Source organism: Petaurus breviceps, unplaced genomic scaffold (assembly GCF_028583685.1).
Source record: "Petaurus breviceps papuanus isolate PSGF00001 unplaced genomic scaffold, PetGlider_PUasm1.0 90763, whole genome shotgun sequence".
Classification (NCBI taxonomy): domain Eukaryota; kingdom Metazoa; phylum Chordata; class Mammalia; order Diprotodontia; family Petauridae; genus Petaurus; species Petaurus breviceps.
In genome coordinates, this window is record NW_027187340.1 from 7,934,833 (window position 1) to 7,962,449 (window position 27,617).

Here is a 27,617-nt window from a genome sequence, read left to right on the forward strand (position 1 = left end):
AAAAGTGGTAGGAAATGGGGAAAGGAGGGGAAAGGAAAGTACCCTCAGGCACGTGGTGTTAATGAAGTCTGAAAAGTTAGAAGCTTGGTCAGGAGAATAATAAAGGTATCATTATGGCAGCCCCCTCTTCTCAAAAACTTCCTTCCCAAATAAGAAAGCCGAAAGACCTCAGTTCTAGTCTTGCTATCTGGCCATGTGACTCTGGATCAGCCAGTTCCCCTCTGGCCTTCTCAATTTTTTCATCTGTAAAATGGAATTGAGTTAAATGAGCAAACATTTCCTTCATGACATTCATATGAAACATTTTAGATGCTTAAAGGAGTTTCTGGGCTAATGACTTTAAACCATGTTATTCATTGGACTGATGCTCAATTTTAATGAAGGAATTTGGAACAATGTGTTTTATAATAAAACCCTGAAAATGAAAGACAGTGTAGACTTTGAGTGTGATCAGAGACAGATTTGGGGTGTTGTTGTATATAATAATGATCATATTAAAGCAGGAAACATATTTTGAAGTGATTTCTGGTATAAAAATGGTGCTGTGGATGACTGACTGTGGGCTTATAGACCCAAAGAAGCCACCATTTATTCCCCAAGTTAATGGGTATGACTGTAACTCTAAGAAGCCATGGACTAATGTCAGATGAGTGACTGAAAAGCTAGACCAGCTCCAAATATCTGGAAGTTATTTTGTCTCTCTCCTTTCCCACACTCACACTGCTGTAGTGCCAAAAATTCCCCACAATTAGAAAGATATTGGTTTGAGTTGATTAAGGCATGAGTTCCTATGAAGTCTTATTAAAACGAATCCCTGAAAGGAATAGCATTCTTTTTTTTTTAATTCTTTAATTTATTATTTTGTTTGTTTCCTTTTAGTTTACAGGATTCAATTCCACAATTCCTTGAATTTCACATTTTGTCCCCTCCCTCCCCTCTCCCCCCCATGGTGGCTTATAGTCAAGTATAGGATCCGTAAATAGTTTCACATTATACATTGGTCAGGTTATAAGGACAGATTGTACCAGCTGGAATGAAAAATGGTAAAGAGGACATAAAATCAAATAACAGAATGAAAAAGATCAGGTATTTTGCTTCCACCTGGATATAAATTTAGTTCTTTCTAGTTCTTTCTCTGGATGCACGTTTTTCTCTCCATCATGCGTCTTTTGGGATTGACATATCCCTGCATTGCTGAGAAGAGTCCAGTCTATCAAAGTTGGTCATCACACATACGTTGTGTCTGTACTTGTGTACAAATTTCTCCTGGTTCTACTCTTCTCACTCAGCATCAGTTCTTTTAAGCCTCTCCAGGTAAATATGAAGACTGCCTGCTCCCCGTTTCTTATAGCGCAATAGTATTCCATAACATGCATATACCACAACTTGTTCAGCTATTCCCCAATTGATGGGCACCCCCTTAATTTCCAATTCTTTGCCACAACAAAAAGAGCTGCTATAAACATTTTTATACATATGGGCCTTTCTCCCATTTCTATGATCTCTTTGGGATATAACCGTAGGAGTGGTATTGCTGGATCAAAGGGTATGAAAGTATTTATAGCCCTTTGGGCATAATTCCAGATTGCTCTCCAGAAAGGCTGGATCAGTTCACAACTCCACCAACAACAATGCATTAGTGAGGAATAGCATTCTTAACATCAAAACCTGCAACAATGTGCAATGTGGAAAGAACACTGGAGTCAGAAAACCTGGGTTCAAGTCCAGATCATGAAATTTTAGCATCCCTGGAAAAGTCACTCAATATCTTGGAGAGTGTTTCCCTTTTGGGGAAAAAGGGGGTAATGATACTTGGAATACCAAACCAGTCATCCAGGAGTGTGGGGGAAAAGATTCCTGTCATGTGATATACAGTCAAAGCATTTATAATCATAATTATAATAGGTAGCATTTATATAGTATAGTACTTTAAAGTTTGCCAAGCCCTTCATAGGTGTTATATGTAATAACAATATCCTCACAAAAAACCCTATGAGGTAGGTGCTGTTATCACCCCCATTTTGCAAATGAGGTAGCTGATGGAGAAAGAGATTATATGTGACTTGCCCAGGATGTAGTTCATCCATGCCTCTAAGACAGGAATTAAACACATTTCCCTACTACTTGTGCAATGTTGCACTAATGTTTGCATCTACCTGGGTCTCAGAGATCATCTAGCTCCACTTGCTCGTGTTACAAATGAGAAACAGGGCCAAAGGAGTGAACTTCTTTGCCCAGGGTCACACAGTAAATAATGGAGCCAAGATTTGGAGCTCCAAATTTACAACTCACTTCCACTATACTACACATGAGCTATTAGTATTTTTTTTTTTTGCCTTTTGGAAGGCAATTGGGGTTAAGTAACTTGTCCAAGGTTACATGGCTAGTTTTTTTGTGTGTGTTAAGTGTCTGAAGCCGTATCCAAACTCAGGTCCTCCTGACTCCTGGGCCAGCGCTTTACTCACTGTGCCACCCCTATTATTATTCTTATTAACAGTGACTGAGTTAGCAGATAAGTATTAGGTTGGGAAGCACAGAACTGAGCCCCTGAAAGGAAGTGCTGCTGAGACAGATGCATTTGATCAATTAGTTGATAAACATTTATTAGGCACCTACTATGTGCCAGGCACTGTACTAGTCTGTGGGCATATAAAAAGAGACAAAAGATAGTCCCTACTCTAAAGGCATGTAACAACAATGCTACTTGCAGCTGCTGTGGGGATATAAGACCAGTAACACCAGCACTCAGGAGGGCTGCTAGCACAGGTTCTTTGATCTGCTTTTCTAAAGGAAAACAACTCAACAATCCTACTTTAAGCAAACATATATACATATATAGATATAGATATAAAATTTACTTAGTTCAGGGGGAAAAGTCAGCTCTCTGAACTTCAGAGAAAATATAAACAGAAATTACAAGTAGAAATAACAACATAAAGACTAACAGACAGGGCTTCAAATTGTCTGGCCAAATAATACATACGTCACAGATCAACAGACAGATCCAACTGTCTGACCATTACATACATACATAGTTACCAGAGAAAGAAGCACCAACATCTGAGTTTTCAAAGCCTAGGGCTCCTTAATGGCTACCCAGAGTCTCATCTGGCTTTATCACTCAAACACTCTTCCCATGAGTAAGCCCCAAAGCAAAATGCTAACCTCAGAATATAGATAGATAGATAGATAGATAGATAGATAGATAGATAGATAGATAGATAGATAGATAGATAGATAGAAAGACAGACAGATATACATATATACACACACTTCTTCAGGATTAGAGGGCATCGCAACCCTCATGACCCACTGCCTAATTACAAAGTAATGAAAGGTGTAGGCCTTCCTGAAAAATAAATCTCCCCTAATCGAGCTTCTTGCTGGGCTCCATGTGAGGCCTAGTAATGGGTGGGAAAGATCTTCAGCTCCCATTAACATTGCAAGAAGCTCACAATCTAAAGATTTTGTAACATGTTATACACACACACACACAGATATAGATATAGATAGCAAGTTATATACAGGGTAAACAGGAAATAAGTAACAGAGGGAAGGCTTCTTGTAGATGGGATTTTAGTTGAGACTTTAATGGAAACCGGGGAGGTCAGCAGTCAGAAGTGAGGTGGGATAGTTTTCCAGTCAGGGAAAGGAGAAGGAAATGGAGAGATCTGAGCAAACTCAGTTAAGTTAAAACAGAAGGCACTGGTCAGCCAAATTCCTGGGCATTGGGTATCTGGAGGAAGGACAGTTGTGAGAAAGAAGGAAAATAATTCTCTACTCCCATCACTTACTCCACCACCACCCCAAGATCAATTCCCCACTACCACACCCACAATGGCCACAGCATTCCATCTTCAAGCAAGGTAAAGAGAAGCTCACAATTGGTTCCCTAACCTTTCAGCATTTGCTAAGAGAGAGAGAGACCAAGGAATTCAGGAAAACCAAAAGCTGACACAAAGCTGGCCCAGGTGATTTGGACAGAAGGGGAAGGAAGGGATTTGCAATGTCAGCAGCTGTATTTTCCCTGTTGCAGTTCATATATTTGTGGATACAAAGCAAATGCTGAGCTTTTGGAAAAGACCAATGTTCTCAGCTCTGAGGCTGTACCTCACACCCACCAGATTGGCAAAGATAACAGAAGAGAAAAATGACAAATGTGAGCAGAGCTTCAGGAAAAACAAGCATATTAAATGCATTGTTGGTGGAGGTGTGAATTGGTCCAGCCATCTTGGAAAGCAATTTGGAACTACACCCCAAAATCATTTAACTCTGCATATCCCTTGACACAGCAATACCACTGCTCAACCTATAACTCCAAAGAGATGAAATAAAGATAAAAAGAACTATACATACAAAAATATTTTAGTAGCTCTTTTCCTAGGAGTCAAAAGTAAGAAACTGTAGGGGTATTCATCCATTAAGGATATAATGAAATTTTGCTGCATCATAAGAAATGAAGAAATGAGAAGACTGGAAAGACCTTTATGAACTAATGAAGAGTAAAGTGAACGGAATTAGAAGAAAAACTTATATGATGAAAACATCATAAAGAAAAAATACTTTGAAATATTTGAGAAATCTGATCAGTGTCAATGGTAAACCAAAAATTCAGAGGCCTGAAAAGAGATAAATCCTTGTAATAAATAAATGAATAAATTGAAGGAAAAAATAGCAATTCTTTTTGTAAGAGCAAAGATCTGAAAACAAAATAGTTTCCCATAAATTAGGGAATGGTTGACCAAATGGAGATGTATCAACATAATGGGATATTATTGTACAGAAAGCCAGACTGAGCGACTGAAAAAAACAGTGGTGCTCCCAGAGAATAGAAAATGAAATATATCTCATTCATTATTACAAGAAGAGAGGGGATTACCAGGATAGAATGTTGAATACATTGTCATAGCTTTGTTAAACTCTTTTTCTTTGTTATAAGAGAGGGTTCAATTTTAAAGTAAGGGAAGAGGGACAATTCTAGAAATGTTTGATATAAAAAAAGGAATCAAAAAAACTTATTTTAGAAATATCTTTTTGTTTTAGATCACTTTCATTTCTGAATATATCCTTACTATCCCTCCCCCCTCAAAAAAAAAATAGCAATCCTTTGTAACAGAGAATAAAAAGAAACAGGAAATAAAGAGCAGCTAAGTAAAAGCAACCCACACAACAACGTCTGATATATGCAACATTCCATATATATCCTCTACCTCTGCTAAGAAGTGGAGGAAGTTATCTTTGCTTTACCTCTTCATGGGCAATGTACCTGAAACAGTTTCTGGATAATTAATCAATTAATTAGGTTAGCCAGCAATCAATAACTTGATGGTCAGTGGTTTCTCTCTGCCCATTAAAGACCCTGAAAGCCTTAAACCACTTCTGAAAGGGAAGGTCTCTGACAAATGAAAATCAACCCTGATTGGTGGACATTCAATGAGGAGGTGGTTTAAAAGTCATCAGCAATTCCTGCTGAGAACTTGGCTGAACCATGAGACTCGGCAGCCTCCAGCAATATGGATAGAGAAACTCATCTCTATCCAGACTTCTCTGATTGGTTTTCTCGTTCATGAGCTGCATCACCCTAAATTCTAGTGGAGGGGTACAAGGATGGGGGTGGGGCTCATTTCCCTGTAGCTTCCTCTTACTGTAAGAACTCACCCAGACTGGATTCTGCTTAGACTCAATAGAAAGGAGGGGTCCCTCCCAAGATTGAAGAGCAGGTTCCTTGAGGGCTAAAAGTATCAGTCAAGTCCTTCAGAGACTGACTTTCACAAGAACTGGTCTTAATGAGGAAATTGAGGGGAAAAGCCTGGATCTGAATTTAATAATTGGTTATTAATATAATAATATATAATAATTTCTTTCATCAGGTTTCGTCATTATAATTGCTTAATGTTCAGAGTTTTTTACTGTTATTTCAAAATACACTAAAAATTTTAAGAGAAATAAAGAAAATAACAGGAATGTAAAGAAATTTTAAAAACAAAGAAATAAAGAAAATACTTTATCAGGCTCTGATACCAAGGCTGGACTCTAGAAAAGTATATCCTGGCTGAGAATAAGATGGGAAAGTTCACAAAGAAGTCCCAGGGGGAAAACATTTAGCCTGGATGCTCAAATACCTATCTTGTCTTTTGAAAAAAGCAATCTCAGGGGCAGCCAGGTGGCTCAGTAAGAGCCCAGGCCCCAGAGTCAGGAGACCCAGGATTGGTTCTGGCCTCAGATACTTAACATCCACACAAAATAACTGGCCCTGTAACCTTGAGCAAGTTACTTAACACCAATTGCTTTAAAAAAAGAAAAAAAGCAATCTCCACCCTTTACAGAATTCAAAAGAGTTAAGGAAACAGACATTTATTAAGAGCCTACTATGTGTTAGGCACCATGCTAAGTACTTATAAATATTATCCCATTTGATCCTCACAGCAACCCTGAGAGGTAGTTGTTAATATTATCATTCTCCATTTTGCGGATGGAGAAATTGAGGAAAAGAGGCTAGAGTGACTTGCTCAGGGTTACACAGCTAGTAAGCTTCTAAGCCTGGATTTGAACTCAGGTCTTCCTTACTCTAGGCTTAGAAGAGCACATTTAGCTGTTTATAAAAGGTGAGTTTTAAACAACAACAACAAAAACAACAAATTCTATCTGCTTAAGGTTACCAATGGAATCCAGTAGCATGGAAAGCAAGAAAGTTCCTTTGAGGGTAGTTTCTCTCTATAACTCTTTTCTTTCTCTCTCTTGATCTAATACAGTTCTCTAGATCAGTGATCTCCAAATTGGAACCCTCCCCAAGAGAGACCCAAAAAAATTGGTTGCGCTCAACCAATCAGAAGATGGGAATATAGGTTGAATTCCACCTTTCCCCAGATAACCAGTTATGGGTCTTCTCTCCAACCACACTCCCCTTACTCTTATTCTCGAACCCCTCCCCACTCTTCAGCCTTCTGTCTCCTGTACAAGTAATCAGTCTCCTCATTTCTGAGTCAGGCATTAACTTCTCTGAGCATTTATAACTTAACTACCGGGGAACCACAATGGCAGCTGCACATGTGCCCCTGGGAAAATTCTACACCCCACCACACCCATCCCCTGCTCCTCAGCTCACCTCCTGGCTATGACAGACATGCCTGAGAGGGCAAGCTCTGCAGTGAGGATTTAGTGACTGCTAAGAGGCCCACCTGCCTTGTCCTGTAGGGCGGGACAGAGTGAATGGTTCAGGCTGAGTGGGCACAAGTGGGCTAGAAGAGATTGAAGATCTTAAGAAATTATTCTGTCCAAATCTACCCCTCTTCAAAACTTCCTTATTACCTTCAAGGACACCTCCATCCTTCCAGTCACCCAGGTGTACAATGATGCTATCTTTACTGCTGTATCTTTTGCCTTCCTTGGATCAAATGAGGTAAAAATTTTAAAATTTAAGCCCATAGTAGATGCTTAATAAATCTTCCTTCTCACCTTTGTGTCTCTAAAGCTTAGCACAGTACCTGGCACATAGTAGGACTTAATAAATATTTATTTGCTGACTAGGTGCAATTTTTAAGTTGCCCATCTTCTATTTCTCATTCTCACTATTCCTTCTGTATTTTCTATTCATACATTTACTGAATGGCTTTTTTTCTTATACTAGTTCTTGCTTAAAAATCATCACTAGTCATAAATCTGCTACAGCCTCCTCACACCCACTGTGTGTCTCAACATTACCCTTTGAGTCACCCATGAATATTTTGTTCTCAGAGCTCCAGTGAATCCTTAATCATTCAGAAGCCAACTAACACATTGTAGGATTTTTCCAGATTCTCGTTCTCCCTCTGCTCTAGCCACCTGCCTTTTGGCTATAACATTGCTCAGTAGCACCTCTCTCACAAGGTGGACTGGGGAAATAAAAGCTCAGACCCATTAATTTTACTACTTATTATTATCCTTTCCTCAAGAACCTGACTTCCTGCCAAAGTAGTCACTCCCTCCTCCCTCACTGCACTCCCAAACCATAAATGAAAGGCCTGGGGCTCTGAAACACAGTCCTATGGAAGCCAGGTGACATCTGAGCTAGTCTTCACAGACATGTCGCCTTGGCTATATCTGAATTACCATGGCATCCTCAGACTGGACATTAAGGCTAATTGACTTTATACCCTGGGGAAAGGGTCTAAGAAAGGGGAAAACTCCAAATGATTCACACAGCTGCAGCTGTGCTCTTTTCCACCCACCACTGACTTGGATTAGTTCTTCCTCTCCATTGCTAAATTCCATTCAACATTGACATGTTTACAATAAGTCATTGAGATCCAATGGCGATAGGAATTGTCCTTTCTCCTTAAATACTCTAACAAAATGCTGCATCTGTTGACATACTTTTCACCTACTTGCTGTATGCATCTTATATGTACTCATTTTTCACATTTCCTCAACTAGAATGTAGGCTGCTTGAGGGCAAGGACTGTTTTTGAGCCCTCCTCTTTTTTGCATTCCTGACTGGCACTTAGTACAGGGCCTAGTACATAGCAAGCCCTTAACAAAAGCTTGTTGTTGGCTGGATTGGTTGGCAGGGTATAATTACTCAACAAATATTTCACCTGTTCTCTTGACTTTGGCAACCAGCAAAGCCATCTACCATTCATGTAACAGAGTTTGTTTAACCATTCTTCAGGCAATGAATATCTACTTTCTTTCCAGCTTCTACTATCACAAAAAGGGCTGCTACAAAATTTCAATGTGGTGTGTATGAAACAAACCTTCCTTCCCATCTTTGACATCCACAGGGCATAGAACATAGGACATCCACAGGACATCCTGGGTGAAAGGGTATGGATATTTTCTCACCATCTATTTTCAAAGACCTGGAAGAGAATTTGAAACTGACCACCACTTTCCACTCCCATGAGATTCTCTAGGAAACAGAAGTTTGCAGAAGAAGATTGTATAGAAAAACAGGGCGAATAAAAACATCTCTCTCACTGTCACCTATCATGGTAGCCGCTGTCTGAAGCCAGTCAGCAGAACTATCAGCTTCAGTTTAAGCAAGTACTAACCACAGATTTGCAGAAATCTCTTATTTGTGATGGTTGCCTAGAGAACAAGGAGACTTTTTAAGTTGCATCCCAGGGAAAATCTAAATCCAGGGTTTAGCCTGAGGTTCAAGATACAGAAAATTACATCTCTACTTTCACTAACCTTTGGTTTCCTTTGAAATCCTATTTATTTATTCTGAGAAGAGGTCCATAGGCTTCACCAGACTGCTAAAGCAGTTCATTACATACAAAGTTAAAAACTCTTCATCTAAATAAAGGAAATACCCTAATTACTTTTCCTGAGGTATTAATCTAGGGCCCATTAGCTCATTTAAGAAATATTTTGATAACTATTTCAATACAATTGGTTTCCTTTAGTACCCTATGCATTTTGTTTTATGCATTTAAAAATACTGTCCTGAGAAGGGGTCAGCAGGCTTCACCAAATCCAAAGTTATCCAAGAGAGGGATCCAAGACAGAAAAAAAATTCAAGAACACATAATCTATAAGATAGGGATAAGAAGCAGGAAAGGTACCTACAGGCTGCCATTTGCAGAATCATCTCTAAGTCACTGCTGCTAGAAAGAAGAGCTTATTCTCATTCCATAAACGTTCTTTTTGCTGCCAAGTTGTGGTTCTCATTAGCCTGGTACTCTCACAATTCACACTTGGCACCTTCATGTGCTACATATATATGCCTTTTTTTTGTTGTGTCATTTCAGTCGTGTGCGATGACTCTTTGTGACCCCATTTGGGGGTTGCTTGGCAAAGATAATGGAGTAGTTTGCCATTTCCTTCTCCAACTCATTTAGACCCAGGAAACTGGGTCAAGTGACTTGCCCAGGGTCACACAATTAGTTAGTGACTGATGCTAGATTTGAACTCAGGAAGATGCGTCTTTTTGACTCAGCCCAGCATTCTATCCACTGTACCACCTAGCTACCTCTCTCCCTTTTTGCTCTGGTGTTTTATCCTCAAAAGTGCTACTGGAGTAAACAGTGAAAAATAAAGTGACATTTTCCCTAACCAAAACTTTAAATAACAGATTATTATTAAGCAGATCCCAATAGATAGCAAGTCAAATCATGTTCCATGGAGCATCATAACTTATGGATCAAAACTTTCAATGTAACAAAACTAAGAAATGGGTATTAGTCCATTTCCCCTTATACCATTGCAAAGGGTTTCTATCATATGAGAAACAAACACACCCAAAGAGATCCTTTAATATACATGAATATATAATTTAAAACATCTAGCTTTGCACTATTCTCATACAGTCCCATATAAAAGACCTCAGATTAGCTACTCCAAAAATAATCTCTCTTTAAAATTGGCAACTTTTATCAGAATACTTAGAATCAAAGACTTTTAGGTCACTTAGCTTTGCTATTAGCATAGTCAGGCTATTTATAGTACATTCCAAGCTAAATCATTATCAAAGGGACTAAAATAAACCATTATTGTGCCAGAGACCTGGTGAGAACCAAAGAACCACAATATAATTGTCAGTAAGTCCATACAAGTAACTGGAGTCTATTCTGCAAAGCATCTTGGGGGCACGTAAGCACAACAATGGGGCCATACCAGCTAATAGTGCTTCTCTGCCCTTACCTTCGTGATATCTTTGGATAACAGCAATGTATGTCAGTTGCCACCTGTGTGACTTTGGACAAATTGCTTGACCTCTCTGAGCCTGTTTCCTTATTTGGAAAAGGAGAGAAAATGACTGAGTGACCTCTAAAGTCCCTTCCATCTCCAGACCTTTCCTCCTATGAACAATACTCATGAGAATAATATTCTCCTGCAATTACGGAATACCTCAAAGTTAGTGGATTGTAAATGTCTTGCAGGTAGGCACTATTTCTAGTCTCCTGAGTGTAACAACCATGCTACTTGCAGTTTTGATCTGCTTTTCTAAAGGAAAGCAACTCAAAAGGAGTCAACAATCTTACTTTAATCAAACATGTATCATTTACTTCGTTCAGGAGGATAAAGCTCTCTGAACTTCAGAGAAAATACAAACAGAAATTATAAGCAGAAATAATAGCATAAAGACCCACTGACAGGGCTTCTAATTATCTGACCAAATAATACATACATCACAGATCAACAGACAGATCCAACTGTCTGTCCATTACATACATACATAGTTAGCAGAGAGAGGAGCACCAACATCTGGGTTTTCAAAGCCAGGGCTTTGAAATGGTTACCCAGAGTCTCAGCTGGCTACAACACTCCTGCAGTGAGTAAGTCCCAAGCAAAATGCTAACCTCAGAGTATACTTCTTCAGGGTCAGAGGGCACGACAACCCTCATGACTCATTGCCTAATTTCAAAGTAACAAAAGTTGTGGGCCTTCTTAAAAACAAGCCTTCCCTAATCAAGCTTCTTGTTGGGCTCCAAGTGAGGCCTTTTAATGGGTGGGGAAGATCTTTAACTCCCATTAATGTTACAGTGAGTGTCTTCATGACCCCAAGTCCTAGTATAGCATTTTGAATATAATGAGCTTTCAATAAATGCTTGTTGAAATAAAATAACTTGATGGTACTTTGATTCCAATTTTTGTTGTTCAAAATAGCATCATGTGATTCCAAAGGACTTATGATGAAAAATACTATCCATCTCTAGAGAAAGAACTGATAGAGTCTGAATGCAGATCAAAGCATACTTTTCCTTACTTTATTGTTATTTATTTTGGTCTGTGTTTCCTTCACAAAATGATTAATATGGAAATATCTTGAATGACTGTATATGTATAAACTATATCAAATGGCTTGCCTTCTCAACGATGGGGGAGAGAAGGGAGGGAGAATTTGGAACACAAAATTTTGAAACACAAATGTTAAAAATTGTTTTTGTGTATAATATGGAGGAAAACTAAAATATTAAATAAATTTTTAAAGTATCATTTTTTAAACATCAATAATAAGTCTTTCCAGGTGGAATCCATAGACCCAAAGGAAAAAGCACTTATTAAGCACCTACTACATACCAGGACACGGTGCTAAATGCTGTACAGATGCTACCTATCAGTTCTTCATCACATTCCTCAGTTGTTTCAGGTTGGCTCAGGTCATACTTTGCTTGGTTTAGATCTTCTTATCATTTTTCTCCAATTTCTTCTTTTCCATCACTAATAATTGGAGTGTGGAGGCAGCATGATGAGGTGGAAAGGGAGCTGGCCTTGAAGGCAGGAGAAAGGCTTGGATTCAAGTGCCGTCTGTGACACAGTCTCCTGGCAAATTGCTTTACCTCTCAGTGTCCTAGGCAACTCTCTAGAGCTATAACTTACAGAGAAGGTGATGGTGACCTGCATGGAGAGAAGGCCTTTCCTCAGCAGTGAATTCTCTATATCAATTAAATTAAAAGTCTAAAAAAGAATTTGTTTTCAGTTTTCCTTTGAGTTTATATTTTTATTTGGATTTGGGGATTTTTAAGTTTATAAATGGCTTTATTTTGTTTTCAGTTTTCCTTTGAGTTTATATTTTTATCTGGATTTTTTTTTAAGTTTCTAAATGGCTTTCCTGCCAAATTCACCATGGATATCCCTCTGAGAGATTTACTATTAACATAATAACTATAGCTTTGCTTTTCCTTTTGAATAGTATGACACTTACACATTTATCTTTACACTGTTCCTATGAGGGGCCATTTTTATTATCATCATTTTTCAAATGGAAAGTCTAAAAGAAGAAGGATTTAAATGCCCCTTTGAAATCAGAGGCACACTTACCATACATTTTTCCAACTCCAACCTAAGGTATTTTTTTATATAAATAGGCCAGATTGAAATTATTTAGTGATCCAGCCTCTAATGTCTCCCCACCTTTGATCTCCCCCTCCCAAATCATCACAAGCATATGATCAACAAGATCATATTGAAACACACTTCCTCAATGCCTCCTGCTGTCCAACCATCTGATTGGAGAAGACAGCAGGTAAACAGTAGAAAGTTCCTTCTAGCCCTTCCATTTAAGGGTACCCAGGGCAGCTACCACATCATTTCCCATTGGCCTCTCTCCTCTGGGCTTTGTCATCCTTTGGGATACCTTCCCCACTCTTTTTCAATTTCTTTTTATGTGTTGTTTTCACCCTTAGATTGTAAGCTCCTTGAGGGCAGGGACTGTCTTTTGCCTTTCTTTGTACTCCTAGTACTTAGTTCAGTGTTAAGTTCATAGTAGTGTAATGGGAATGTAAATTTGAAGATCTTCCCTGCCCCTAGGCTAAAGTGCAGCTGGAGCCTGGGGTGGGAGGCTTGTTTTTCAGTAGATACTTCTTGATTGGCCAGTGAGTCAATAAGGTTGTTACATTCTCTGAGCCAGGAGAAGGCTATATGAGCCCTGAGGTGTAGCTTTGTTTTGGGACTCACTTTGAGAAGTGTTCTGTGATTTGATCTGGATTCTGGGAAGCCGTTGTCCAGAGCCCCCCCGGCTTTGGAAAAACCCAGATGTTGACTGGGTATGGATGTAATGGTTGGACAGTTTGGAAATCTGTCTACTTGATCTGTTTCTGTCTTGATAATTCTGCCTGTATACTTTGAAGTTCAGGGTGCTAACCTTTTTCCCCTGAACGAGGTAAATGATACATATTTGACTGATTAAAGTAAGCTTGTTAACCCATTTTGAGTTGCTTTCCTTTATCAAAGCAGATCCAAGAACCTGTGTTGGCAGCAAACCCTGAGGACACTTGGGGTGCTTGCTGCTACAAGCAGTCACTTAATAAATGTTTATTGAATGATTGACACCATTACCAAAGGAATCTTCCTAAAATGCCTACAACTCTGATAACATTTCCAATTTTAAAAATGTTAGTGGTTCCCTATTGCCTACTGAATAAAGAGAAGCCCCTTGGCCTGGTATTTAGGAACCTCTTCAATCTGGTTCCATTTGCCTTTGCAACATTATGACACATGTCATGCCTTTATATACCCTGTAGTCCAGGCAAACTACCTCTGCCTTTCTTATTCTCCACCTTTGAGCTCCTCCCCACCCCAACACCTCTGGTCCCCATCCCTGTGCCTGGAAGAGATTCCTCATATTCTCTGTTAATGGTCACCTGGTGAAATCCTTTCTTTCTTTCTAGGCCCAACTCAGATACCTCATCTCCCATGATGCTTTCCTCGATTTTCCTCTCCCTTCCCTTCACCCCACATCTGAAAGTGGTCCCTTCCTACTTTGTTTTCTCAAAGAATTCTATTAAGACCAATCCTTTGTACTTATTACATTCCACTTTCTATTATACTTAGTTGTGTGCATCTTGTATTTCTTATTAGACTGAAGAATAAATGAATGATAAGTTTCTGGAGGGTGGAGACTATATTTTCTATCATATTTGTATTATTCACATCTAACAGGGGCTGGCATATAATATCTGCTTAATGAATATTTATTAACTTGAATGTGCAAATAACTGGGAGTGCTAGGACTGTTAAATCTTATTTCTTTATTGAACATAATTTTCACATACTCTAAACTAGATGATTTGTTCTCTGTACAGATACAACTCTTCCCTGTGTCCACATCTTTTTCCTAACCATTCCTGAATGTCTTCCTCCTCCCTCCCTCTCTCCCCTCTGGAATATAGATGGATTTTAATCTAGATTAAATCCTTTTAAATCTGGCTCTGACTGTACTTAGCAGTATTGTGGGCTTCATGTGGAACTATTTGAACCTTAGCAGTGTTACTTATTACCTCAAAATTCAGCTGCCCTCTCCCTCTCTCCTTTCCTCCCCTCCCCCCTACCATTTCTCTCTCTGTCTGTCTCTCTCCCTGTCTCCACTTTCTGAAATCCTACCCATCTGTCAATACCCAGCTCAAAGGCCATCTGCAGTGAGTTTTTGAAATTCTTTTTCCATCTGGGCAATATGATTTTTAAGGCATTCTTCTCCTCATTAGTTTTTGGGCCTCTTTTGCCATTTGAGTTATTCTATTTTTTAAGATGCTATTTTCTTTGGTATTTTTTTTCGGGGGGGGGAGTCTCTTTTAGCAGGCTGTTGACTTGCTTTTCATTATTTTCTTGCATCATTCTCATTTCTCTCCCTAATTTTTCCTCTACTTCTCTTACTTGATTTTCTAAATCCTTCTTGAGCTCTTCCATGGCCAGTAACCAATTCATATTTTTATTGGAAGCTTTTAATGCAGGAATTTTGACTTTTTGTCTTCTTCTGGTTCCATGTTTTGATCCTTTTTGTCCCCAAAAAAAGGATTCTGTGGTCTGATTGTCCTTCTTCTGCTTGCTCATCTTGCCAGCCTGACTTTTGAGGTCTTTGCCATGGTAGAACTCTGCTTACAGAGTGGAGAAAGCTGTGTCCCAAACTGCTGGGGTTTTTACAGTTGTCAGAACTATGAGGAGGGTGCCCTCTCTACCACCACGCAAGCCCTGGCACACTCGCCCCAGGACCATCACCCAAGACCATGATCCAGATCCAAGCAGGTCAAAGCAAGAGTGATTACCCTCTGAATGGTTGGTTGGTCCCCCTATAATCTGCAGACCAGGAGCTCTGGAGGCAGCCATGGGCAGCACCTGCAGCCACCCTGTGGCTGCCTATCTCTTGCCTCAGGGGCACGGGCCAGACCATGCTCTTCTGTCTCCCAGTTCCAACAGAGTTCCTTACTGACCTTTAACTTTCTTTTTGATGTTTATGGGTTGAGAAGTCTGAAAACTGCCACATCTCCTGGTGATTCACTCTGAGGTCTGTGCGGCTAGTCAGGGCCTCCCCAGAGTCTGGGACTGCGCTCAGCTCCCAGTTCGGTGTGATAGGCCCTTCCTGCTGGCCTGCCAGGCTGCCTTCAGTGGGAGATATGTTTCCCTCTTTCACTTTGTGAGTTCTGTAGCTCCAAAATTTGTTTAGAGTCATATTTTACAGGTATTGGAGGTGGATGGAGCGGGAGCTGGGCAGAGTTTCTGTTTTTACTCTGCCATCTTGGCTCCACCCCCACTCAAAGGCCATCTCCTACATAAAACATTCCTGTTCTCTCAGACAAGTCCTATTCCTCTTCAATCCTCACATGGAATCTAGTTCATGCACTTATTTTGTATTTTGTATTATATTTATTTATATGTACACCACATTTTAGTTCCTCCTTCTCCACTAGCTTTTTAAGTTCTTTGAGGGTGACGTATCTTTTCTTTGTGTCTCCTGCAGAACTTAGCATAGTGCTCAGCTCATACAAGGCACTTAATAAATTTGTTCAATTTACTTTTTACTGCAGATTATGGCCAATATGGCAAAATAATATAGGAAATAACTACCTCTGAAGAACTGAAAATGAATATCACAGAAAAGACAAAGGAGGGGCTCATGATGATTACAAGAAGGCTGTAGGGTATAAAGAATGAGAAGCTCCTAAGAAGGACAGACGCAAAAGATGTCATCGGGGAATCATATTATATTCCATCTCTCCCTGTCTACTCCTTCCCTGATGCCTTAAAGCTTCTAGGTCTCCCCAATCCTCAAAACAAAACAAATAAACAAACCCACAGCCCTCACATGAGTCTATCATCTTTTTGCTCTTTTCCACTAAACTCCCTGAAAAATCCATCTGTGTTCCTTACCTCCACTTCCACTCTTCTCATTATCTTCTAAACCAGGGATGTCAAATTCAAATAGCAACAAGATCTGTACATAAGACTCCCTGGGGGCAGGTTGTTGACCTAGAAAATCACATATTAATATTATCTATGTTTTTGTTATAGTTTTATTTATTTTGTTAAATATTTTCCAATTCCATCTTATTCTGGGTCAGGCTGCACTGGGAGAATCATGGGCTCTATGCGGCCCATCTAAACCCTCAGCAGCATGGCTTCTGACTTCATCATTCAACCATTCTCGGCAGTTACTAATGATCATTTATGTGCCGCGTCTAATGGCTTTTTATAATTTTCCTTTACTAAATCTTCATCTATGGCTTTCCCATTAGTCATGCATGTCCCACAAGGTTCTGTTTTTATCCCTCTTCTCTTCTCCCTTTAGATTATCTCACTTGGTGATATCATTATCTCACATGGAAACAATTATCATCTCTATTCAGATGGTTCTCAGATCTATACTCTCTCCTGAACTCCAGTCCCACATCACCAAGTGTCTATTTGATGCCTTGAACTGGATGCCCTATCAGCATCTCAAGCTCACATGTCCTAAACCAAACTCATTATCTTTCTCTCCAAAGTCTCCCCTCTTCCAAACTTCTCTGTTACTATTGAGGATACCAGCATCTCCCAATCAGTTACACTTGCTGCCTCACCATTCTGAACAACTCACTGTCATTTACCCCCATATTTAACTAACCTGTGGTGAAATCTGGATGTGTCTACCTTCATATCTTTCATATTTGTCCCCTTATCCCCATTCCCACAGCCAACACCTTAGTTCAGGCTCTTATCACCTCTCTTTCTCTAGTACTACTGCAATATCCATCTAATTGTTTGCCTTCCCACACCCACCTCCGGTCTCTACCCATTCCAATATACACTCTCTCCACTCAGTTGACAACATGATTTTCCTAAAGCATAAATCTGACCAGGCCATTCTTCTACCTAATACCAGTCCTCCCTTCCACGTCCAGGTTAAAATATAAAGTCTCCTCTTTGTCATTTAAACTCTTCATAATCTAGTCCCCTTCTACCTGTCTTAGTTTCTTACACTTTCCTCTTCACAATCTACAATCCAGCTACACTGGCCCATTTGCTGTTCCTTGAACAAGACACAGTGACCTCTTAAATACAAATTCTGGATGTCTTTTCTTAATCATCATCCTTGAGCTATCTATTGATTTTAACATGGTCAAGGATGCAATTGGGTGGAGCAATGAATAGAGAACACTGGGCCTGAAATCTGAAAGGCCTGAGTTTAAATCTCACCTCAGACAATTACTGGCTGTGTGACCCTGAACCAGTTACTTAACCTCTGTCAGCCTCAGTTTCCTCAACTGCAAAATGAGGATAATAATAGCTACCTCCTAGGGTTGTTGTAAGGATCAAATGAGACAATATTTGCACCTAGAATATAGTTTTATATACACATACACACACATATAAAACATAACAATTATATAACATATGTTCAGTCATTTCAGTTCTGACTCTTGGCAGAGACATGGAAATTTGGGGAGAGAGGGCTTTCTTGGCAGAGATATGGAAATGGCTTACCATTTTCTTCCTGGTTTGATTTGCAGATGAGGAAACTGAGGCAAACAGGGTTGTGACTTGCCCAGGGCCACATAGCTATTAAGCATTGGGGGTCAGATTTTAACTCAGGAAGATGAGTTTTCCTGACTCCAAGCCCCAGTACTCTATCCACTGTGTCAACTAGCCAGCATACAGTAGAAGCTTAATAAAATCTTCCTTCAATACCTCTTTCCTCCTTGATACTATTTTCCCTCTAGGTTTTTGTGACCCTACTCTCTCCTGGTTCTCATTCTACCTGTTTAAATACTCCTCAGTTTCCTTTGATAGACTGTCATCTAGTACAAGCCCAGTGACTGTGGGTGCCAAGGCCCTGTCCTTGGCCCTCTTCCCTTGGATATCCATAACTTTGATCCCATCAGTGTAATGGCCTAACCAAGTAAAATATTTGACAGTCCCCTTATTTTCACCATAGTCCTGCCCTTATTGGAGGGGGGGGTTCATGATCATAGAATTCTAGATCATTTAAGCTGGGAGTCCCCAATATTTTTCACATTGAAGAGATTGAGTGCTCCTTTCTTGTTATATACCAGTTAATAGAAGTGGAAAGAAGAAGGGGAGTGAGAGTGAAATGAGGTTGGGAACTAGGACAAAGTGCTAATGGAAAGTTCTGAAACCAAGGTAGATGGGGAGGGAAGGATGCTGGTCAGGAAGACCTGTTGATGAGGCTTTTAGCCTAGGGTTATATCTAATGACTTCTGACATTTCAACTTTGGTACTTCACTGCTATGATTTAGAAATGTCTTTGTGCTACAAGAATGAACCAGAGAAGTCTCAGGTTATGCCCCATTTCAAAGGCTTGTGGCCACATACACTTGGGTCTTGGGTCTTGGGTCCAAGGACATAAATGCCTAAACACTATCAATTAAGGTCAAGCCCTGATCTATTAGTGCCCTCATTTTACTAGGGGGAGAGGATGGGAACCAGCACCACTCACTATTCCTCCATTAGGTGAGTAACATAGCTGGGACCTGATAGCCAGTCCCATGTTCTTTCTATACGACAATGGCATTTGAAATGACACAAACCCAGTACATACCCCCTAGTGCAATGTTGTGACTTGAATGGAAATAAGTCCTAGTCATTTTTTTTGTGAACCAGGGACATTGAAGCCAGAATGTTTAAGGGACATTTCTGGACTTATATTTGCAAGGGTATGCTGAAGCCAGCTTATACCAAGGAGTGTCCATTGTTAACTGTTCAGAGCACTTACACCATGGAAAATGCTACAAATCAGGGCTTGATTTTATTATCATTATTATTTTATTATTATTATTATCATAGTGATTGTCTAGACCTAAAAAAGTAATAGAGAAAATGTTAATAATGCAGATTAAACTTAAAAGTATCTTGTGGGTAAAGTATTGGGGCTTTATCCACCCAGAGAGCTAATTGTTAAACATTTACAAACACATTCTTAGTTCTATGGCAGGGACTTGAACTCAGGAAGGAGGGATGGGGGTAGTTGAAGCATTCTTTACTGAATTAATCTCATCTTCAGATGATTACATTTTCTTTTCTGCTCTTGTCTTATGCCAGATATAGATATTAAAAAATCATCTTCACTTTTGAATGTGGAAAGTTAAGCATTCCTTTCAACTCTTACTATAACTAAAACTTCTTAGACCAAAATCTACAGAAACAGGAATTTGATGAAAAAATAAAGTATATCATATTCATCAACTCTCTTAAACCTACATTCAGGCCTCTGCTTTTAAGGAAGACTTTCATTTATTGAATATTACCATCACTTTTAGAACATTCAAACCATTTTTACTTGTTATTTTAAATCCTTATCAAAATAACCACAAGAAAATTAAAAACAAACATACTAGAAAACCAGGCTAGACTTTATTATATACTTTATTAATTTTCCACTTGCATCTAATGCTAGAAAAATCATCAGATATTTTCTATAAAACATGGGAACAAATAAAAACCCTGAAATTCCCTGGCAAAGCAGATACTGTTTCCCATGATAGATTTAGGTCTGTTGTAGTTTTTAGGATGTGGTTGTGACCTGACAGTAATGCATGAGATGAAAAATAATATTTTTACTGATGATACCAGAAAATTATTACCTATTTCTCCAAAGTGAAAGTGTTATATAGCTCCATATTTTCTATCACATTATTTCTATAAAGGCCAAAAATGTTAATTGTTTTCTGAATCCTGGAGTTTACTAGCAAGCCAACCTTAGCATTTCTTGGTCTCCTTTTCTGAGTCCACAGTAGAATAATCTCTGACACCATGACTTGGAAGCAGAACAGGAGAATGTGCCAAAGGAGTTAATAGAGGAACCATATGTTTAAATCCCACTGCTCTCTGCTTTTCTTTGATTGTCTGCTGCCATACCCACTCTTTACCTTGAGTTTGGCCAGGAGGAGTTCATGATCCTCAAGCAGCTTCTTGGTCTCATCTTGGCTGCTGCCAATTTCCAGAAGGTTGGGACAGGATTCAGCCAGCTGGAGTTGTACCCATTTTCCACTCTGTAAACAAAAACAAAACCAAAGTTACTTTTAGGTCCTACCTGTTTCTCCTCACCTCACATTTCTTTCTTTCTTTCCTTCCTTCCTTCCTTCCTTCCTTCCTTCCTTCCTTCCTTCCTTCCTTCCTTCCTTCCTTCCTTCCTTCCTTCCTTCCTTCCTTCCTTCCTTTTAATTGATATTAAGAAGGTTGATTTTGGCTTTGGTGAGTAGCACTGGAAGGAACCTTCAAAGTCCTGTTCTTATACTTTATTTTACAAACTGGGAGAATGAAGCCAAGAGTTATAGCTCACTTAAGGACAGTCAACTAGCTAACAATTACCTGGCCTAGATTGCTGGGCCTGGAGTTAAGGACACTTGGGTTCAAATACTGCCTTAATCACTAGGTGACCATGGGATCATCATTTGACCTTTTGTAGTAGTAACCACACCAGCATACCCAGGATGGCTGCTAGCACAGTTTCTTAGATCTGTTTTACTAGGAAAGACAGCTGTTTAAGGGGTCAACAATCTTTTTAAATTACATTCACTAGTTTGGGGGAAAAGTCAGCATCCTGAACTTTCAGAGAAAACACAAGCAGAGAAATAAAGACCAACAGACAGGGCTCTGACTGCCTGAATCAAAGCAATATTGCTATATACTTTACATACATGCCTAAACCAAGAGAGCCTTTACATCTGACCAGTCAGGGAGCTCTGAACATACTGCCACTCAGAATCTCAACCACGGAATCACAAGATCCTTCTGATAAGTGAGCCCCCAAAGCAAACTACCAACTCAAGAGTATATATATACTTCTCAGAGCCAGAAGACATCACAACCCTCCTGACTCAGTGCCTAATTAGAAATTAGCAAAAGGTGTGAAAGCCTTCCTACAAGCAAGTCTCCCCTAAGCAAGCTTCTTTGAATGGACTACACAAGAGGCCTATTAATGGGCAGGGAAGATCTTAAATCCCATTAACATTATACCTTTCTGAGCTCCAGTTTTCTCACCTGTAAATTGGAGACAATCCTACCTGTAATATCTACCTCCCAGGGTGTTTGGGAAGCTCAAATGAAAAAAGAAGATAGTATTTTGCAAATTTTGTAGCCCAGCCTACATGAAAGTAGATGATTGCTTCCATTATACTACATACCCATCATTTAAGAGTGACCAATATACCTCCTCCCAACTTACAAACAGATAAATGAGAGAAGATGGCCATTACTTGCTAAAAAAAAAAAAAACCGAAAGATTAAGATTTCACCATAGCTAAGTCTTCTAAGTACACACCTTGCCTAGTTCAATTAAGATGGAAACAGAGTTAGAGCTGGAAGACACCTTAGAAATCATCTTGTCCTATCCCCTCATTTTACAGAAGAGGGACATAGAATTCAGTTGACCAAAATTCAACTTACACACAACTTTTGCTGATCACATCTATTACTAAAAGTGAAGAATACCTGTGTGCCAGTTGAATTACATGAGGCCAACACAACTGCTGGGAATTTGAAGTTCAAACTATCTACATAATCCCAAATATGACACTTGACTGCTTTCCTAATCCCCAGTGGTGTCAGTGTTGAGTAAAAGTCATGTCACGTGATTTGGGTTTTCATAAGCATTCTTTTGATCTTCTTCAATTAATCCCTTAATTGATTCATAACTACGAATGGTCAATGCATAATGAGGGAACAAGCATTTAATGTGTTCCAGGCACTGTGCTAAGCACTTCACATATATCTCATTTGATCCTCACAACATTCCTGGGAGGTAGGTATAATTATTATCCCCATTTTACAGTTGAGAAAATCGAGGTAATCAATGGTTAAGTTATCTGCCTAGGATCACACAGCTAGAAAGTGTGGGAGGCTTGAACTCAGGTCTTCCTGAGTTCTAGGCCCCTATGTGATAGAGAGGAGATACAAAGGAAGCAAAATATGTAGTCCCTCCCCTCAAGAAGTTTACCATCTATTTGAGGAATCACACATTTCTATCATGAATTAACTGGAGAATAGAAAAGCAAAGCAACTTTTGAACAAGTTAATGATAATAAAGCGGCACTCACTGCATATATGGAAGGACAGAAGGTCAGAAAATACCAGTCACCCTGTCCTAGACTGTTTCTACTTCCCTGCCATTAACCTAAGGCCCCTTTCCAGATTGATAATCATTTCCTTGCTGTTGGTACTTTGCTATATTTTGAATTTCCACCTTTTATCTTAATTCTCTTCCCAGAATTTAAGCATCTTGAGAGTTTGCTACTTCTAGTTTTATCCCAAGCAAGTGAGAAAAAGGCCCTTAATAAATGTGATAGGAAGAATTTCTCATGAATATAATTTCAGGTTCACCTTCCTTCCTTCACTTTGCACATCAGACTTTTCCCACTGCAACTTCTTGTCCACAAAATCAGTCTTTAAATTTATTCTGACCAGCCTCAGACACTTAACATTTACTAGCCCTGTGACCTTGGGCAAGTCTCTTAACCCCAACTGCCCTCCAAAAAGCAAAAAATAAATAAATAAATTTATTCTGATCCTTATTAGTTTCTAGAGCAAAGTTGTTCTGTCTGGAGAGTGTTTTGTCTGCCTGTGGAATGGTCAATATCTACAAAATGGGGATTTATGCAATACAATGCTCCTTGTTGGCCCCCCCCCCTTAATCAGTATTAAATAATAGAGTCCTTCCATACAACTACATATACCAGCCATTGGCCAAACTAAGCTCTCTTTGCAATAGAGGGGAAAGAACACCTGGATGGGTAAGACAAAAACAGGGACATATGGGAAAGTTTTGTTCTATGTAATTGAGGCCATGTTCCATTATCTTTACCACTGGCCTTGACTGCTGAACTCAGACTGAGAATGAAGGAAACAAGGGATTGAACTGACTGATTTTTTTCTTACTCTAAAGGGAAACACCATTTCCCCAATTTTTGTTGAGAAGTATTCAATAAGTGTGTGCTAAGCCAACAGAATGAAGCATCCATCACATCTGCCATATGAATGCTGCCCAGCTGTTCTGTGCCTCAAGTCTTTTCCCTGACCTTCCTCGCCAGCTCCTCATTCTGTTTCCTTGAAGGAATCACTCTTTAAAGAATCAACAACTGAGAAAACAAAGCACTAACTCAGAGGCAGGTGAGCATGGATAAGTAAATCTCTAAAGAAAAATGAAGGGGGAAATGTTTTTTCTGGAATATAATTAATATTATATTACATATATAAATAGCACATAATAAATATTATATACAATTATATTTGATGTATTGTACAATAATAATATTTAATTAATATATCATACAATGATATAATTAATAATTTTATATAAAAATGTAATAGAAATATTTCTTTTCTAGAATATAATTAGCACACTGGAAATAGTTCAGAAGCACATACACTTTTTTTACACAGGGCTTCCTGAATTTAGATTTTCTCCTTTCAAAAATATTCAAAGCAATAGCAAGAGATACATTTGAGGTAAAAGTGATTGTAAGGTCAAATCGATTCAATTCTATTCTATAAATATTTATGGCAAGAATAACCTAGACCCAGTTCTAGAAAAAAAAATTGTTTTCATAGTTTGGAATGTAATTTGAAAGTTTCTACTCTTTAAAAGAATTCAGCCTGTGAGTTCTTAGAACATATTCCTTGATTAGTGTTCTTCTCTGAGGATGCTATTTATTTCGGGAGAGCTATAGCTGGAGAAAAGGTAACAACCAGAAATATTTTTTTTTCTTTGTCTACCTCTCTATCTGGCAGTGAATATTTAGGATGCTCAAAGCACCATCATGCACATTATAAGATCTTGCTACTTCACATCAGGCTTCTCATCTTATCTTAGCGCCCTGAGACAGAATCTCTGGTAAGAGAGAGATAGAACAAGGTCCTGTGTATTCAGAGACTAAGTATAGAGTAACAACAGCAGGAAATGCACCTGGGTAGAAATACTTTTCAATCTTTTTACGTTGAATCATTTTTCTCTATGCCGAGTTATAGTTTCTCTTCTATAAGTCTGCATATTACTGTAACATAAACAACCACAAAGTTCGGTGAAATAGAATGTATTATACGGAATCAGAAGACCAGGAGGAAAGTAAATCAATCAAACCTATTAGGGTACAAAATGATACTTGTCTGGGGAACACTGGCTTGTTTTTGGCTTTTTCCTCCATTAAAGAGTAAAGTCTTTAGATTGTGAACTATCTAAAGTCAAATACCAGGCTTTGAAATCTTTGCAAGGCATTTTCAAAGGATGAGTCACTTAATTTTGATGGAAGATGTCTTGTTCAGCCTTAATGCTACGTTGTCACGTATTAAAAGGGCTTGCTGGAGATTAAGCTCTTGCCATCATTATGGAACAATGAGTTAGTGGTGTCCCTAGTGATAATGTTTTTTTTTTTTTCTTCCTCAATATTGTGACTAGAATTGGAAACTTTCTTTACTTTGTCAAATTGAGTGCTTTACAAAGGTGGGTACAGTCAGGGTGTGGGACTCTCACAAAAGCTGCTTCCCATTCTCCCTCATACTCAAAGAACTTCATTCTTCAGATTTTCTTCCCCACCTCCTACGATCAGCCCCCCCACAAAGTTGTAAGCATGATCACAGATTCCCTTCCTTTTGTCCGGACAACAGGCTTCCTTCCCTCTTGGTCTACCTTTGTAAATCTAACAAATTCTGGTACAGAGGTATTATTTTTTTGTTTTCTGACTGAAAATCCATTCCTTTCTTTCCTTCTTTCTCTTGCTTTATGATTTAAAGAAAAAATGTATTGTTAAATTGTCTTGACTTTGCTAGTTTACTCTTAATTACTTAAAAAAAAAGCAGAAAGATGCCTTTGCCGCATTATTTTTTCTCTACTGTAAACTACTGCCCCATGTGGAATGTTGAGTGGATATATATCACCCAGCAGTTAGGCAAGCCCGAACCAAGGAGTGAAGAGTACTAAGAGTGAGTGAGAGAACTGTCAGCTTACCTTCAAGATAGCTATGACAATCCTGGAGTCCCCAGCCTGCACAGCGACAGAACTGACTGTTGTGGTAGAAGGCAGCGCCCCAGAACTCTCTTGGCTGGACATGGTACTTTCGAACCACAGTTTATTCTTTAAGGCAGCCTCTGTACAGATGTGTGTCTCCTAGTCATTTCAGAAGGCAGCAAACAGGGTTACTTGGATTCATTCAGGGAAAGATCTCAGCTAACACTGATTAGTCTGCCAAAAGGAAAGAACAGGAGGTTAAAAATAGACAACCCCATTGAGTTTATCATTCTTGAGAGAGAAATGGAGCATCGACACACCCCTAGTTTGGTAGCATTAAGCTGCCTGGGTTGGGTTTTTTTTTTTTCCTGTCATTATCTGAAGTGTAGAGGAAGGCTCTGGGCTCTGTGAACATCATCTGACACTCGATAAGCAAATGGAAAAAAGCTATATGCAAATGGAAAAAAAAGTCCAGTTTTGTCCACTATAAACTGTATGGACTGATAATTGTGGACTTTAAAACCAGCAAGGTACTGTCCTGAATACTGATCACCAAGAACTGTTTCCTGTGGCCTCCATGCATGCAAAAGGTTTGCTTTAAAAAAAAAAAAAAGTTACAGTACTTGTTTTTTTCCATTGAATTGCTTTCTGCACAGAACGGTCAGTAATATGTTTTTAGATCAATCACCCCTCTCCAAACCCATCATCCCTTCCTCCTCCAACCTCTACCACCAAAATCATATACAATGGCCAGATTTGTTCAGAATCACAATTATTTTTATAGGCATCTTATAGGGGGAATTGTTTTTAAAGCACAGATACCTTTCATATTTAGCATTTATTTCAAAATATTGTTTCCACAGATCATTTCCCTATTATATCTTCTAACTTTTATTGTCCAAAATGTGTCTTTTTTTCTGTAAGTTTTTGATTACTGCAAGAAAATGACTGTTTTTTTCAGGGGTGGGGGGCATTAAATTTCAGCACTACACTTCAGGGTGGGTTTTCCCCATGCCCTACTGTGCAGAGAAATCATAGACAGCTTGAAATCATAGTACAAGATCAGTAGATTAATCCTATTGCTAGAAATTCAGTGAGCTACAAGTTGCTTGTGGTATTAAGCAGCAGCTGCTAGATTCCCCCAACAGAACAGCTGAGTGTGACACTAAAGTTTAGGTCACAGGTCGCTGAGATGATGGGAAAGACAGACACAGAAAAAAAGAGGAGGGAGACACACAGAGAAAGAGCAAACAGAGAGAAAAAGAAGAGGGGAGAGGGAGGTCAAGAGACGAAGAGAGACAGAGAAAAAGAGAGAGATGAAACAGGAAAAAAAGAGAGGAGAGGGAGGGCAAGGAGGGTGAGAGAACAGGGAGAGGGGGAGGGGGATACAGAGGGAGAATGAGCTGGGGGAAGAGTGGGAAAGAAAGAGAAGAAAGGGAGAGAGGGAGGTAGAGGGAGAGGGGGAGAGGAGGAGAGGAAGAGGTAGAGAGGGAAAGAGAGAGAGAGGAGTGTCTCAGAGGCTGCCAACACCATCAAGGAACTGGAGGAAGAATAAGAGGCTACAGGCTTAAGTGGGATCTGCCTGATTCCTCGTGTCAAAACATCTCAGCTCCCTGTAAAAGCATTTTTAATTTTGGTGCTGTTGCTCAGCATGTTTATATCAGTGCAACTATCTTATTCTGCTATGGCCATAGTCATGTACTTAAGTAAAAAGAAAAAGGGGAAAAAAGTGTATACACACACACCTTTCTATTCAGCAGTTCTGGTTTCTCTAAAGGGCATGGTACAGCTGTTCAGCAGTTATCCGGCCGTGACTGGCGTCTCTCTCCCACATTCTAGGCCAGTGTGTTGCCTCTAGAGTAGATTAAAACCTCTCCTGGAACCCAGTCATCAGGCTCCAGGAAGTTTACATGACGTCATGACCAGAGGGAGGGGGAGGTGGCCATGGCTGAGGAGAACAGGCTCCAAACCTGCCAAATTGATA

General features: G+C 39.3%; 1 protein-coding gene across 1 annotated transcript in view; it reads right to left on the minus strand.

Moving 5' to 3' along the window:
• CCDC141 (coiled-coil domain containing 141) overlaps positions 1-27,526 on the minus strand; it is a 298,856-nt gene extending 271,330 nt beyond the window's left edge. The window contains exons 1-3 of the mRNA XM_069068555.1: positions 27,379-27,526; positions 25,634-25,867; positions 20,562-20,684 (exon numbers count right to left, since the gene is read on the minus strand). Coding sequence (XP_068924656.1) covers positions 20,562-20,684; positions 25,634-25,735 — 225 coding nt within the window. The 5' untranslated portion in view covers positions 25,736-25,867; positions 27,379-27,526. The remainder of the gene's footprint in view (positions 1-20,561; positions 20,685-25,633; positions 25,868-27,378) is intronic.
• Between the last annotated feature and the right edge of the window lie 91 nt (positions 27,527-27,617).